Source organism: Odocoileus virginianus, chromosome 24 (genome assembly GCF_023699985.2).
Source record: "Odocoileus virginianus isolate 20LAN1187 ecotype Illinois chromosome 24, Ovbor_1.2, whole genome shotgun sequence".
NCBI classification, from domain to species: domain Eukaryota; kingdom Metazoa; phylum Chordata; class Mammalia; order Artiodactyla; family Cervidae; genus Odocoileus; species Odocoileus virginianus.
In genome coordinates, this window is record NC_069697.1 from 21,894,179 (window position 1) to 21,910,314 (window position 16,136).

Genomic DNA, 16,136 nt, shown 5'->3' on the forward strand with positions numbered 1-16,136 from the left:
CCCCAAATCCCAGACTGTGGGCTGAGAACCACAGTGAGAACCACCAGTAGTTGATAGATCCTCACTTTCTAAAGGTGAAGAGTTCTAGTCTGGCCATTCAAAGCCTGAAGACCTGGGAAGAGTTTTCCACTGGGCATCAAAGCTGGCTATTCTTACTTTCTTCACTTAGATTCACTGCTGGAGTTCCTATTAGTAAGACTCTGGTCTTCTGGTTGAGCCAAGATAGGCCCTACAGAGGCAAAACCCAAGGAAGATCCTTCCTCAACTCAGGGAAATAGGAGCAGACAAACTGAAGCACCCTGGTACATCCATAGAACACCTGGTCATTAAAAACAGCCATATGGGGATAGCTGCATTGTTGTGGAATAACCCCTATAATGTGTTAAGTTAGAGAAGCAGGTCCAGTGTAGTAGTTATGGTGGCCTTTCTTTAACATGGGTTTCCCTGGTGGTTCAGACAGTGAAGAATCTGCCTACAATGCAGGAGACCCAGGTTTAGTCCCTGGGTTGGGAAGATCCCCTGGAGAAGGAAATGGCTACCCACTCTAGTATTCTTGCCTGGAAATCTCATGGACAGAGGAGTCTGGCAGGCTACGGTCCATGTGGTTGCAAAGAGTTGGACAGCACTGAGCGACTAACACTTTCACTTTTTTTTTTTCAGAGTAATTCTCATAGAATGTTCTGGAGATTTATTTTGTACTAAATGTTCTGAGCAAAAGTGGTCCTGGGAGCAGATGTTACCTACTATATCCTTCCTAGAGTATCATAACCAGAGCATTCAAATGCTCTCAGAAGCCTTGTGCTAAGGAAACCTAGTTTGCTTTTTCCCTGTGGTTTCACATGTTTGTTGGACCGTGGAAACTTTTTCCAATGTAGTAGCAAGAACCAACATTTATTGAGCAATGTTGGTAATAACCCTGTGAAGTCAGCAGTACCATCACCATGTCACAGGTGAGAAAACAAGGTTAGAGAGATTCCGTGACATTTGTGAAAATACCCCAGAATCACAAAGATGTCCTGTGAGCTACAAGGAAGTACCCACATTCTGATTAATTTTGGCTCAGGCTGGTGGCCTGCCCGCTGTGTCTGTCAGCCACCCTGGAGACTGTGAGATGGTGGGTGTGGTTATCCTCCACGAAGTCAGGTTAAAATGGACTGTTCAGGATAGCCTCTGCTTTTCTCACAAACTCCATCTAGAACTCTCTGTTTCTCTGTATGTTTGAAGAAGTTACTTATAGTCTCCAGCCGGTACAACTTCCTGGCTCTGAGTTCTACAGGTTTCCTGACTACCTGCTGTGGGATTTTGCCTGCAAAAAATGTGCTGTGTGAGTCTCAGGTCCTCCCTGCTTCCCCCGACCCTGCTTGGAGGCTTGGCCTGCCTTTGGGGCCTGGGTTTGCCCATCACCATCTCCCTCTCTGGGGGCTGCTGTTTCCTGACAACTGGAAGAGGCAGCTCCAGGGGCTGAGAATGATTGGAAAACTCCTATTTCTTTTATTTTCACCTTCAGTGGAGGGAGTGTGAGCAGTGAGCTGGGAGCTGAGGTGATGGAATACCCCTGAGGGGGGCGTGGGAGGGTGGTCCTCATTTCCATGCCAAGTGTCAACCTCCTGCTGACACTTAGGGTCAGAGCCTGTTGCTTTCCCCTGATGCTCATCTCCAAGGTGCTATTGACTGTCGCTGTCTGAACACCAGGTGACCTGAGTCCACGATCTTGGAAATCACTATTAGCAGATCAGAAAGCTAACTATGTACCAGGCTCACCTGTGAGCACTCTTTAAAAATACAGATTCCTAGACCCCTGCCCCAGTCCTGCTCAACTGGAGTCTCAGCAGCAGGGGGTCTGGGAATCTGCCCTTTCAAAAGCTCCCCCCAGGAGATGCTGATAAACTGCTCCATACCCTAAGACTTGAGAACCACTGCCCGATGTCGTTACACAGACGTTCAGCGTTTGAGTTGATAAATGTCTCCTCGTGGCCCTTCATCAGATAAGGTGTTGGAGTTTTTCTGGTGTTGCTTATAATTCCATCTGAACTGCCATCATCTTTATTTTTAGGTGAGGAGAATTCGTGTTGCGAACTGCGGTAAACATAAATCCTGTTGGGAGTGTTTAGCAGCAACAGACCCTCACTGCGGTTGGTGCCATTCGCTACAAAGGTACTTCCTGAGTTTTCTCACCGACTTGCAATTTTGAAAGTGTGATGCGGCTGCACACTTGTTGCCCTACTTAAAGGATCCATTCCAATGACCTGGGGGAACTGATCTCGGCGCCCACTAAAATATTGTGTAATCCAAATTCATTCTTGGGGATGTTCCCAGCCACCTCGGTATTACTGAAATCATTTGACCTGGACGGCTGAGAGGGTCCCCAACCTGGAAGGGTAGGGGGAGTTGGAGGTGGGGGAGAGGGGATAAGTTGGAGCTGTCAGTTTTACTTTCTGCAGAGTTCTCTAAGACTAGAGAGAGAGAAGACAGAAGGTTCTCCCTCAGCGGAGATAAAAGAATAGGCGTGTTTGAAATGTTTCAAATGAACCCTCATGATGTCACGTATTCGGTCGGCTTCCCGGAGCCTGATTATTGATGATGTTGTCTCCTGATGCGCGGTACAGCTGTGCACTCACAGTCTCCGGGCAGAATCTGCCCGGCCCGGTCTTGAATTACGATGTTCACGACCCATCTAGGCTCAGGGCGACTTGTGGCAGCTTTCCGCCATGGCAGCTCCCAGTGTCGCTGGGACCGGCCTGGTTGGATTCACTGTTGCCATGGCAACCCAGTACTCAGGCTCTGCTATAGAAGTGAGGAGAGGAGGGCCTGCTGCAGCTCAGGCAGAGGGGAAAAAAAACACACCGTAACAGTGTCTGTCAGTTTGGTGCTTTCAGTTTTTAAAGGTGAAAAAGGATAAGAAAGAGTAGAACAGGAGCCGAGAAGCTGAAGGCTAAACAAGAGGCAATTTGGGGAAAGAAAAGAAGACTGAGAAAGAGAATTTGGGAGGCTTTTGGGGGGATGAAGGCAAGAGGATTGAAGGGAGGTGGGGGGAAATACAATATAAGCAAGAGGTTCAGGAAACAAAATAAAAATATGGGGATGGAATTAATTAAGAGTTCATGGAGGAAGTCTGAAGCTGAGATGCAGCAAGATGCATAATTGCCCTTGCCTTTCGCTGAGCTTCCTTGCCGGGCTATTGCTGTCAGAATCACCAGCAGACAAAAGAAGCAGGGCCAGGAAGAGTCTCATGAATAATTGTAATTGGGTAGGAACGTTTTTTTGTGGCTTGTCTAAGACTAGACTTGAAGAAAATTAACTGATCACGAACAGACCTGTATCGCCGCACACCCACTAAACAGTTTTGCTATAATCTTTCCAACCCTTTCACTGATGTAGGCTCTCTGTGTTTGCAGAGCTCTGTGCAGGAGTTAATTCAGTAACAGTGCTGGAACTGGTAGTGATGGTCACAGTGGTGATGTGATTCAATAGCCGCATGTAGCTAGTGGCCACTCTATGGGCAAACACAGGTCTGGCATTCATAGGAGATGTCTGAATTGGAGAAGTGAATTTGGGGGGGTTAGTAGTGTTCAGATGGTACACGTCATGAAGTCGTAAGACAAGTGAGAGAGGGGGCATAGATGGAGGAGAGGGGTAGTTGGAGAACTGAGCTTTGAGTTCAGTGAGCGTGGGTGCAGGGCTTAGGGGTCAGGGAGATGAAGAAGAAATAGACCTGAGGAGAGAACAGCCAGAAGGGGAAGAGGAAAAACTAAAGAAGGTGGCTTCTTGGAGGCCCAGGGAAGAAAGGAGGAGGGGAGTGGTCCATCGTGCCAGATTGTGCTGAGATGTCAAGCAAGAAAAGAGAACTGAACCACTGGACTTAGCAGGTGATTGCTGCCGACTGTGACAAGGACAGGAAGTAGTGAAAAAACTGTAAAGAGAAAATGAGAAGAGGATGGAGCGGAGACAACTCTTTCGAGGAGCTTTGCTGAGAAAGACAGCAGAAACATGGAGCAGACATTGTAGGAAGATGTGAAGTCCAGAGAGTTGTTTTTTAAGATACATGAAATAACTGTGTTTTTGTGCTACTGGGAAAGTTCTAGTAGTGTGGGAGAAACTGACAATACATGAGAGAGAAGAGAGAATCGTGGGGCGTCGTCTTTCTGCAGATGAAAGACAATATGATCTCCTGTGCCAGTGGGGGCGCCCAGCCTCAGCCAGGAGCATGGGACCCTTCATCCTTGGTCATGGGAGGGCAGGAGGAAAATATGGGCTCAGGAGCAGGCCAGTGGTGGAAGTGTATGCAGTGTCTTTTCTTGTGACTTTGCATTATTTTCAGGAATGTATGGTGAGTGAGAGTGAAGTGAGGGAGGAAGCCCTGGAGTTGGAAGAGAGAAGTGAGAGAAGGTACGGAACAGAGTGGACAAGAGAACAGAGCTGGGAAATGAAGAGCAATTGCCAGACAGTATCCGGGTGCCCTTGAGGTCCATGGTCTTGATTTTGAAGTGAGAGCAGTAAGCCTGGTTCTGCTTTCACAAGCCACATTTGGCACTGTGGGCATAAGGGTAGGATAGGGGAGAGTTAGATTTAGCTAGAGATGGGACTGGTGGCTCAGTGGTAAAGAATCTGCCTGAAATACAGGAGACACAGGTTCAATTCCTGGGTTGGGAAGATCCCCTGGAGGAGGGCATGGCAACCCACTCCAGTACTCTTGCCTGGAAAATCCCCATGGACAGAGGAGCCTAGCAGGCTGCGGTCTATGGGGTCACAAAGAGTCGGACAGGACTGAAGTGACTAAGCAGCAGCAGGGAATTTTCAAGACAGGGAAGTGGGGTCCAGGAGCTGAGGGTGCCTGATGATATGGATTTGGATACTTAAAATTGTGGACTCTGGGCTTCAAGCTGGAAGTGAGCTCTAAGGAGGGAAGTGAAGATGGGCGTGAGGGATGGGAAAAGGTAGCCAGCTCTGTGCAGGGGAGATTGTTTTGGGGTTTAAGACTCGTGAGACCTGGGGAACTGGAGAAGAGGTAGTGGTCGGACTATAGGGAACTTGAAATTAAGGACATGGAGGGGGCAGAGTTATTGGTCCTGACAAGGTCTGGGGTGGGATTGTGTAGCTGAAGTAGGATGGAGGACAAGATCATTAGCAGAGAGGGTGGGGAACTGAGGGGTCACAGAGTTCGATGGGCCAGACATCAAGACGGACTATGGAACAATTTGGGAGGGACTGAGGAGCAAGATATTAAAAAAAAAGAAAGGAATTGCCTGCAGGCAGCATGGTCTGTGGATGGTCGCGTCAAGGCAGGGCCAGGGGGCCTCTGGGCAGATGGCCCAATGGCTTGAGCTTCAAAGCTGGGGTGTGGGGAGCAGGCTTGGAAAGAAAGGAAGAAGAATCATCCTAAAGAGGCAGCAAGACACAAGGAGGACCCTTATGATGAGAGAGGGGAAGCAGACAGCCTTTGGTGGGCCGCAGGAATCAGCGTCCTTAGGGAGAGCCTGGTTTCAGGATGAACGAGACAGTGAAGGAAACAGTTGGAGAACCTGAAGACTCCAGGGATTTTATTGATGATGGGCTATGATAAAGGAGTTCCCACATTCTAGAAAAGGATGCTCATAGCTACCCCTGCTTCTGCTCCTGTTCCCTCACCCCTGCCCCAAGAGGAGTGGGCTTTTAAAAATCTCAACCGGATCATTTCATTCCCCAGCTTAAAAACCTCCACTGGCCTCCATTGGAGAACTCAGTCTAACTCCCTTACTCACGGGAACCCAAATACAGAGCTTCTAAGAATCAGGTCCTTGGTTACTTGGCCCTTTCTTTCTAACTTAAGAATATGCCAGATGTGTTCCTCCCACAGGGACTTTTAACTGGCTGTTTCCTCAATCTAGAAAATTCTTCCCCAAATCTTGCCACGGTTGATTCTTTCTTACTCATCAGGTCCCAGCACAGTGACCCAGTCTGAAGTAGCCTCACCTCACTCCCAGTGACATCACTGTTTTATTTTATTCCTGGCCCCATCACTACCTGGCTTCCCTGGTGACTCAGTGGTGAAGAATCTGCCATGAGACCTGGATTGAATCCCAGAGTCAGAAAGATTCCCTGGAGTAGGAAATGGAAACCCACTCCAGTATTCTTGCCTGGAGAATCCCATGGACAGAAGAGCCTTGTGAGCTACAGTCCATGGGTCACAAAGAGGTGGACATGACTGAGCAACTACCACACACACACATCACTACCTGAATGATCTTCTTTCTCTGCCTCTTCCTTTATTAAAATGTAAGTTGCTTGGGAGCCTTGTCTTGTTCATGACCATATCCCCAGAATCTAGAACAGTGCTTGGCACATGGTAGGGGTGTTAAAAGTGGATGTTAAATGAATGGAGATTGAGTGGTTGGGGAAGTCTACCAATGGCAGGCTGAGATGTGTTAAGTATGATTAAAACATTCCAGGTTTGTGAACTGATGGCCCTTCCCAGTCATGTCAGATCACTTGGATTCAAACTGGCTTGGTTCTGGCCTAAGATGAAATAAAACTAAGCCTCATATCTGTGACTCATGTTGAGCTCCCAGTACCATTCAAAATTAGGAATTCTAAAGGGGGATGTTTTCTTATAACTGTAGAGCATCCCACTGTGTTTATTTTAAATGTCACAGATTTATTTAGAAAAATAATTTGTTTTCTCTGTTGAGAAGGTTGTTTTATTACATACATGTCTAGAAAGTGGATGTGTGGGGGGTGTGTGCAAGAAAATGATCTTAGCTTCCTTTGGATCGAGTGTGAAGAATGGGCATCCAGTATAAGGTGATAAAAAGCAATTAGATAAACAATGAGCTCAAAAAAGTGTAGTATTTTATTGCTGGAACCTCAAATCCAACCTATGCTGAATTTTTCTGTGTGGGTGGAAAGTGAATTTTTGCAGGCTGAATATCTTGGGTTTGGAAGCAGTTTCTCAGTTTCTCCCATATTGCAAAGCATAGCACATGTGTTCAGTTATGGATTTCCACAAAACTGGCAATCCTGAACCAATGAACGGGTGAGGTTCCAAAAGTTCATTTGCAAATTTGTTTGGCACTCTGAATGCATTTTTCCCATAGAGACAATGTCATAAATTAAGGGCTGATTCCCAAGTCAGCCCACAAAATTCAATTTATTTAATTTCAATAAATATTTATTGAATATCTACCAAGAACCCAATGTGAGAAGTGACATAGCTAGGTGATATTGGGAGAAATCAGATGCCATTCTTGGCCTTAAAGAATTTACATGCCAGCTAAAGAGACAGACCCATCACTGGCCAAGGTTCATTCATTCATTCATACATCGCATCAACAGATTTACTGAGCACCTACTGTGTGCTTTGGATACAGTTCTTTCTTGCCCACATGGAGCTTGGAGTCTAGTGAGGGATTAAAAAAAAGCGAAAAGCGAAGTCACTCAGTCGTGTCCGACTCTTTGCGACCCCATGGACTTTAGCCTGCCAGGCTCCTCCATCCATGGGATTCTCCAGGCAAGAATACTGGAGTGGGTTGCCATTTCCTTCTCCAGGGGATCTTCCAGACCCAGGGATCAAACCCAGGTCTCCAGCACTGCAGGCAGACTCTTTACCATCTGAACCACCAGGGAAGCCCAGTGACGGATAGAGACAGTGTGATTAGTCAGGTCTGCTCCAGTAATACTGTGTTAACCAACAGATTCTCAGTGGTTTACAAGAACAAAAATTTGTTTTTCTTGCTCATGGTTCAGCTCCAGTGGAGGGTGGGGGTGGGAAGGGGAGTCTTCGTCAAGCTGTAGGTGGAGAGTTTGGTTCAGATCTGCTTCACATGTCTCTCATCCTGCATGTACTCTCCTCAAGGCAGACAGCAGACGTGCAAGAACCCAAGCTAAACTCTGTGGTGTATTCAGAGCTTCCACTCATGTCACGTTTGCTGATATTCCGTTGGCAAGCAAGCCACATAGCCAAGCCCAACATCAGTGAGGTAGGGATCCACACTCCACCTACTCTAGCGTCATTCTAGTGCAGGAGAGACTGCAGACCTGGGAACAATAATTCAGTCTTTCCCAATAAGTTAAGGGGTTTCCAATCTATTAATCTTGATAAGTAAATAGAGAGTAATAACGTTTAGCACAGAGGAAGTGGAGGATTCTATGGAGGCACATAAAAAAAATCTAAATAACAAATAGCACACGTTGGCGAGGAGGTGGAAAAAATGAAACCCCACTGTTGGTGAGAATGTAAATTGGTGCAGCCACGATGGAAGACATGGTAGAGGTTCCTCAAAATATTGAAAATAGGACCATCACATGATCCAGCAATTTCACATCTAGGTATTTTTCTGAAGACGTTGAACACTAATTCAAAAAGATATGTGCATTCCTATGTTCATTGCAGTGTTATTCACAACAGACAAGCTGTGGAAGCCACCTAAGTATCCTTCGATAGATGAGTGGGTAAAGAAGGTGTGGTATGTGTAGACGGCAGGCTACTACTCAGACATTTAAAAAATGAAATCTTGCCATTCACAGCAGCATGGATGGACCTAGACGGTATTAAGCTAAGTGAAATAAGTCAGGCAGAGAAAGACAAATATTGTATGGATTTCACTTGTATGTGGAATCTAAAAAAACATGAACAAAAATAGCCATGGAAACAGAGTCGTAGGTACAGACACACACAGGTGGTTGCCTGAGAGGAAGGGGTCCGGGAGATAGGTGAAATAGGTGAGGGAGATTGGGAGTACAGACTTCCCGGACAAAATAAATGAGTCATGGGAATGAAATGTACAGCTGGAGAATATATGGTAATAATTAATAATAATTATTAGTAATTATAAAATGGAATAATGATTAATGATGATAATATGGTAATAGTTTGTATGGTGACAGATGGTACCTAGACTTGTCATGGTGACTGTTTTGTAATGTATAGAAATATCAAATCACTATATTGTGCACCTGGATCTAACACAGTGTTATAGGTCAGTTATACTTCAATTAAAAAGACAACCACAGGTTCAGCGAAAATGAATCAATCGACGAAAAGAAACCTAAACCTAAGGTCACAGGAGGCTTCCTGGAGGAAGGGATGTCTAAGCTGAGCCTGACGTGTGAGCATCAGAGAGCATCTGGGTAAAGACAGAGGAGGTGAAGGAAACTGAGGGAGCAGGCCCTGCAAGGCTGGGAGCTGCAGGAGCGGTTGGCCTGCCAGGCAGCATGGAGCAAGTGTGTGGTCTGAGGAGCGTTCGCTAATGAGGATGGACAGGGGTGGGGGAGAATGAGTCTTATAGCCTGTGTTAAAGATCGGAATTTTCCTGGAAAGGCTGTGGGAAGCCATTCCAGGGCTTCAGTCAGAAGGCAGACTGGATCACTTGTGTGGTGGAGAACAAGCATTCTGGCACAAGACAGGCCAGAGCAGCCACCAGTGGAAACCCGCAGATCCCTGAGAAGCTGGTTGTAAACCAGCCAGACTGGAGACTGAATTAGAGAGATGATCGTGGGGATGGAGAGAAGCAGGTGGATTTAAGAGCTGGCTGGAAGACAGAGTTGACAGGACTTAGTGATTAATTGAATCCCTCCCTTGAGTCTGACACAGTAAAAATAGGGCCATAAAATGAAAAATAAAATATCAAGGTGGCCACTGTTTGTCTGGAAGATGTATTCTTTCTCTCTTGATCTAAGTCCTCACAAAGAAAGTAATAATACCCAAGCCTACACTGGATACCTGCTGTGTCTCAGGCCTTGTACTTGGCACTGGGTGGGAACCCAGAGGATGGGTACTTAAGTTAGATGGAGGACTTCTGAGAGAAGTGGAGCTAGGTCTCAGGTGCAGGGACTTTGCTGTTTAAATGATAGGGGAAAGAATGCAAGTATCTGGCTTGGGGACCAGAGGGACTGAGGTGTTATTGACTGAGCAGGAGTTTAGGAAGACTAGCCAGTTTGGGATGCCCAGCAATGCAGGGGGCAACTTCCACACTGGAAGGAGCAGTCCAGCAGTCCAGCAGTCCAGCAGAGAAAGAAGAGTGCAGACCTGGAGTGAGTGTGTTTGGGATCGAATCCAGGCCCCTGTGTGACCTGCAAGTTTCTTATCATCTCTGTGCCACATCTCCTCTTCTATAAAGCAGGGCTTCCCTGGTAGCTCAGCTGGTAAAGGATCCTCCTGCAATGCAAGAGACCCTGGTTGGATTCCTGGGTCAGGAAGATCCCCTGGAGAAGGGAATGGCTACCCAGTCCAGTATTCTGGCCTGGAGAATTCCATGGACTGTACAGTCCATGGGGTTGCAAAGAATCGGGCACGACTGAGTGACTTTAATAAAGCCAGGTAGTAATAGTACCTCTCTCGTAGGGTTGCTGAGAGAATTAAATCAGACGATGTGCATAAAGTCCTAGGCACAGAGCCTCTTTGTAGTAAGCACTGTAGTGATGTTAGCTGTTACGATGGCAAAAGCCCAGAGGAAGGAGCGGTTGGTTGTAACCAAGATTGGGAAAGGCTTCAGAGAAGAGGTCATGTTAAAATTGGGTCCTGGGGGAGAGGAGAATATTGGGTCTTGAAGCCTGAGGAGAATTAGGGGCTGAGGGATAATTCAGGCAGCAGAACCAGCACAATAAGGGTTTGGTCTTTTCATTTTATTTTCTCTTTTGGCGGTGCACAGCCTGTGGGATCTTAGTTCCCCAAACAGGGCTCAAACCCACGGCCCTTGCAGTGGCAGCGCAACTGGACCACAGTACAGTCCTGGCAACAGGAGGTCTTGCGAGGGAAAGGGCCGACTGAATTCTCTCACCCCAGCGCTTCTCTGGAAGGAGGAAGTAGAGGGGGAGGGACCAGGAAGGAAAGATTTCTGCATCTGGGCTTTATTAGTTGCTGCTGGGAACTTAGAGAAGGGTTTTCAGCAGAGGACCTAGACAATCATCTCTGTGTTTTTAAAAGACAATCCTGATGGCGTAGAAGAAGATGAAGTGCATTAAGCCGGGCATTGACTGTACCACACTTTCCACTCCACCTACTTCTAGGGTCACTGCCTTCCAGTATGTTTTACAGTGAGTTTACCTCCTGTCTCTTCCTGAGTCATCTACTTAGCAGCCCTTTCTCCAAACTTCACGGACCACCCCACCTCTCCCAACACCATCACGGGCTCCACTTGGGGTCCCAGTCACGTGATGGAACCAGTGCTGGGTCCTCTTCAGAAAATGTACATGTAAGAAAAGCCATACTCACCTTTATTGTCCTGTCCTGGAATGCCCCAGCTCCATAGGATGTGTTCAGGGTGGGGACAAAGCCCCCAGGCATGCTGATTTTAAAGTATCTGTAGACTCCCCTCACTTATTTGTGTGAGTGCAACACTCACTCATACCCTTCTACATGTTTCTTCCATGGTGGCAGTTGGAAGACTTCCAAGCAGCCCCTGGTAGTAGTTTTTAGGTTTTCATCTGCTGGTTGGCTGTTTGACACATGACACTGTGAAAGAGGTCATTTCTCAACTTGGCGTAACAACAGACTTTCTGAAAGGGCTGGGGCAACAAAAGGTGATTTGAATGCTGGTAAGAAAAACTAAAATCAGCCTGCTAAACATATTCATCCTCAACACCCTGGAGTAATAAGCAAAAAGAATTCAATGATTTGCTTATGGACGCATTCAGTTCCTGACATTGCTCTCCTGTCTTGAGGCCTTTCTTCCCTCCCTCTCCCAAGAGACATTGCTTTTTCAAGTCTCCCCTAAGCATCGCCCATAAGGCCTGGGAGCTGTTGTTGAATGAGAATTCGGCCAAGGTGACCCATGGTGCATATAGTAACCCATAGCCACATTCTTCTGAAGTTTGAGTTATTCTGGTTTGGCCTCCCATTGTGAAAGGCGGGCACTATGCAGCAGAGAAGGCCACTGTGGGCTTTTCAGTAGAGGAATCCATCAGGATATGCCCACTTCTCCTTCAGAATGCAGTTACAGTGCCCCTTCCCTAGGAAGCCTGCCTTGAGCCCAGGCACAGCCAGGAGACAAGATCCCCAGGCACGGAGGAGAATCTGCTTGCCACACGTCAGATTCTGTGCCCTGAATGTCCCCTGTGTGTTCCATTTAGTCCTCCTGGTACCCTGTGAAGTAAGGAGTTATTACAGTACCCATGTTCAAGATGAGAAAACAGCCTTAGGTTTCTGTATTCATTTCCTATTTCTGCCGTAGCAAGTAACTACAACCTTGCTGGCATGAACAGCATACATTTATTACCTTGCAGATCTGGAGGTTGGAAGTCTGTAGAGGGTTTCACTGGGTTAAAACCAGAGTGTAGAAAGGACTGTGTTCCTTCTGGAGCCCATGGGGAGAATCCATTTCCTGTCTTTTCAAGTTTCTGGAGGCGCCTACATTCTTTGGCTTGTGGCCTCTTCTTGAATCTTCTAAGTCAGCAGTGTAGCCTCTTCAGACCTTCCTGGCTCTGAATTCTATTTCCATTATCACATCTCCCTCTCTGACTGTGACCCTCCTGCTTCCTCTTACAAGGACCCTTGAGATTACTTTAAGCTCACTCAGATAATCTAAAATAATCTCCCCATTTTAAGAGTCTTAATCACATCCTTGAAGTCCTTCTTGCCAAGTGAGGCAACATTCACAACTTCAAGAGATTAAGACATAGATACCTTTGGGGGCCATTTGCCTGCTTAGTATAGCTTATATAAGCAGTGGAAACAGGGTTAACGTCTAGGCTTAGATCTAGGCTCTAACTCCCAAGCCAGTATCTTTACCTACCACCGTAGTGAAAGGGAGGAGAAGCCTAGAGACATTATCCCTTGTGGTGGTGGTGGGGAGAAGGGAGAGTCTGTTCCAGGTGGACCCACCATGGAAGACTGGTTACACATGGAACTCTGGGTCAACCTGAGTTATGGAAGCCCTTCTCCAGCTTGAGAGTTTAAGCATCCATGCATTTACTTAACAGATTTGGGGTTTGGTTTTTTCGGCTGTGCTGGGTCTTCATTGCTGTTCATGGGCATTCTCCAGTTGCAGTGAGTGGGGACTACTCTCTAGTTTGTTACAGGGGCTTCCCGTTGCAGTGGCTTCTCTTGTTGTGGAACACAGGCTCAGTAGTTTTGGCTCATGGGCTTAGTTGCTCCACAGCCTATGGGATCTTTCCCAGACCAGGAATCAAACCCATGTCCCCTGCATTGGCAGGTGGATTCTGCAGACTCAACCCCTGGACTACCTGGGAAGTCCCACTTAACAGATCTTTATGGAGCACCTAGTGTGTGTCAGACACTCTTCTAAGCACCGAGGTTCTCTAGCGATGAACAGCTCAGCCCCATGTCTTTGCCCCCTTGCAGGTCCTTCTAGAGATGTGTTAGCCTCCTAGAGCTGTCATAACCAGTGGCACACACTCAGTGCCTTAACAGTGAAGATTTATTCTCTCACAGTTCTGGGGGCTAGAAATCCAAAATCAAGGTATCAGCAGGGCCGTGATCTCTCTGAAACCTCGACTGGAGAAACCTTCCTCTCCTTCTCAAGCTTCTGGTGGCTTCTAGTGTGGCTCATGGCAGCATATCTCTAACCTATGCCTCCATCTTTTACATGGCCTTTTTTCTCCTCATGTGTCCAATCGCCTTCTCCTTTCTCTTATCAAGACACTAGTCATTGAATACCCTAAGTCCAGAATGATTTCATCTTGAGACCCGTAACTAATGACATCTGCAGAGGCGCTACTTCCAAATCAGGTCACATTCTGAGGTTCCGAGTGGACATGAATTAGGGGTGCAACATTACTGACCCGACTACATGAGGGAAAGTGAAAATAAATAAGAACATAGCGTGTCAGATGTGATCACCCTTAGGAAGAAAAATAAGGCTGAGGAGGGGGTAGGGCTTGCCAGCTGGAGGCAGGGGAGGTTAGCTTCAACCAGAGGATCCTGGGAAGCCTCACAGAGAAGGGGGCAGCTGAGCCAAGACCCAAAGGAGCGCACTCCACTTTGGGATGTCCCCTTTGGAGACTGTGGCCACATTCAGCTGAGTGGCCGGGAAGTCAATTCACGGCAGAAGATGGCTCCCAGTTCTACACCCGTCTCCCCTTTCCTTCCAACCCGGGATGTGTCCTCATGCTGAATTCTGTGCAGTGACACTCCTTTATGGTCCAGTGAGGCTCTAATGGCAGCGATCATGAGAATAATGGGATTTGGGGGCGGCCCCTCCTCCTTGTGTGAGGACCCCATTGTGCCGACTAATTGTGTAGAAGCAAGTAGGACAACTGTCTGTGGGGTGGAAGCAGTGGGGAGCAGAGAGGAATATGTTAGTCAGGCCTCAGGGCATCACTGAATTACCCTGGCAGAAGCCGAACCCATGCATCTGGGTTACCAAGGAGGCTGATAGGGATGTGGGGGCCTTCTCACGCTTTAGTGGGGTCTTGGGTGGACCCGAGTCCCCTGGGTTCTTCATCATCTTTGTCAGCTGTTAGAAGAGCTGTGAATATTTCAAAGCAGAAGGTGGAGAGGGGATGAAACCATGAAGGTGCCCAGCTCTTGGCACCCAGGCAGCTGACAGTGGCAGGAACAGAGAGAATGCTTACCATACTCAGAAGCCAGTTTTGTTTGATCCAACTTCAGTCTCCACACTACTTATCCTCACTTCTTTTTAGTTGATGCTGTGTCACTCGAGCAGTTACCATTAGGAGCACCCCTTTTAGTAAATATATGTTTTAATGGAATAGATTTTTTTTTTAAATGACCTTATCTCAGCAGGCACTTTCATAAGTATATATCGATTGGCTTTTAAAAATTCCTCAGATGTTTTCACTTGTCTTGGTGACCTGGTACTTTTCCTGTTCCCAACAACAACTCCACACTGAAACCAATGTTCCTGTCTTCATTGGAAGCCTTCCTGCCAGGCTTTGGTGTTTTTGCTCTTGGGTACCAGTGAGGTTTTGTAGCATTTGGGCCCTTGTATCCTGCTTTAGGGAGAGTGGACCATTTCTGAAACACCCCGCGTGGGATTTGATGTTACTCTCAGGAAGATGGAATTTTATTGCTGCCAGCTTTTTACTGATGGGGTAAACTGAGGTCCTGAGAGGCCAAAGAGTGTGCTTCCCATTACAGAACAAATGTGTGGGAGAGCAGCTTGGAACCCAGATCTTCCTGACTTGAGAGGCATCATTTCCCATCTTTATTTCCAGGCTACCTATTCTGTACGAATGCCTCCCTTAAATTCCTCAGTTCAGGGTATACCTTTGGAAATTAAAACACCAACTCCTGGTGCACTCATCACCCACCAAAGAACCACATGGGGTGAAGGCCAAAAATCCCTTTTTTGTGTGAGTGTTTCAGTCTGCAAATGTGTTTCATGTGTGCTGAATAGCTCCAAGTGTCAAGACAAAGGCCAGTTTTCCACCACGCCAGTAAACTGGCCAGCCCAGTGAACAAAAATCAGTGAAAGAACTTCTGCTGGTATCATGGAGACATAGACAAGAATTTAGTCACTTGAACATTTAATTCTTAATCCAGTTCAGTGAACGTGTGTTGAATGCCAGCCATGGGCCAGGTCCGGTACTAGGCCCTCGGGAAACAAAAATGAATAAGGCTCTGCCCAGCGGAAGCTCACAGGTTAGTGTGGGAAGCAGGCATCGGCCAGTACGCCATGAAAAAATGCTGTCATAGCTGGTATTTCAAGGCATGGGGAGACCCCAGAGAACCCTCGGGCAGAGGAGGAGGAGGATTATGATTAAGAGCCTTCCAAGAAGCTGTGAGCTGAACCTGCCTCCGTATATGGAAAGGGCAGGCTGATTGTTGATCGGGTGTGTGTGAGCAATGCAGGGGCAGTCCAGTTACCCCTGCAGCCCAGATGCCTGGCACATCAGTATTATTTTGTGTGTGTTTGGCTTATATCATTCAAACCTTTTACCTAAGTTCTGTTTCATTTGCCTATGTAATAAATATAATAACAGCTACTAATATTTACTGAGGCATTATTGGAAGCCTCAGTTAAATAGATATACATTTTTGAAACAACTCTTTGATCTGTGTTTTTGTAGGTGTGCGTTAAGTAGATGTACATTTTTGTAACAATTCCATGAACTAGAAGCGATTATTATCTGTGCTTCTGCAGCTGGAAAGCCTGAAACACAGAGAAGATGTGATTTGCCCAACGTCACCCGCTTATAATTGGCAGCTCCACCCACCACTTCTTCACTAAGTTCTAGCCTGG

General features: G+C 46.9%; 1 protein-coding gene across 1 annotated transcript in view; it reads left to right on the forward strand.

Annotated features, from left to right (window-relative positions):
* Positions 1-16,136, forward strand: part of PLXNC1 (plexin C1) — a 152,139-nt gene that overhangs the window by 37,458 nt on the left and 98,545 nt on the right. The window contains exon 4 of the mRNA XM_070454329.1: positions 2,054-2,154. Coding sequence (XP_070310430.1) covers positions 2,054-2,154 — 101 coding nt within the window. The remainder of the gene's footprint in view (positions 1-2,053; positions 2,155-16,136) is intronic.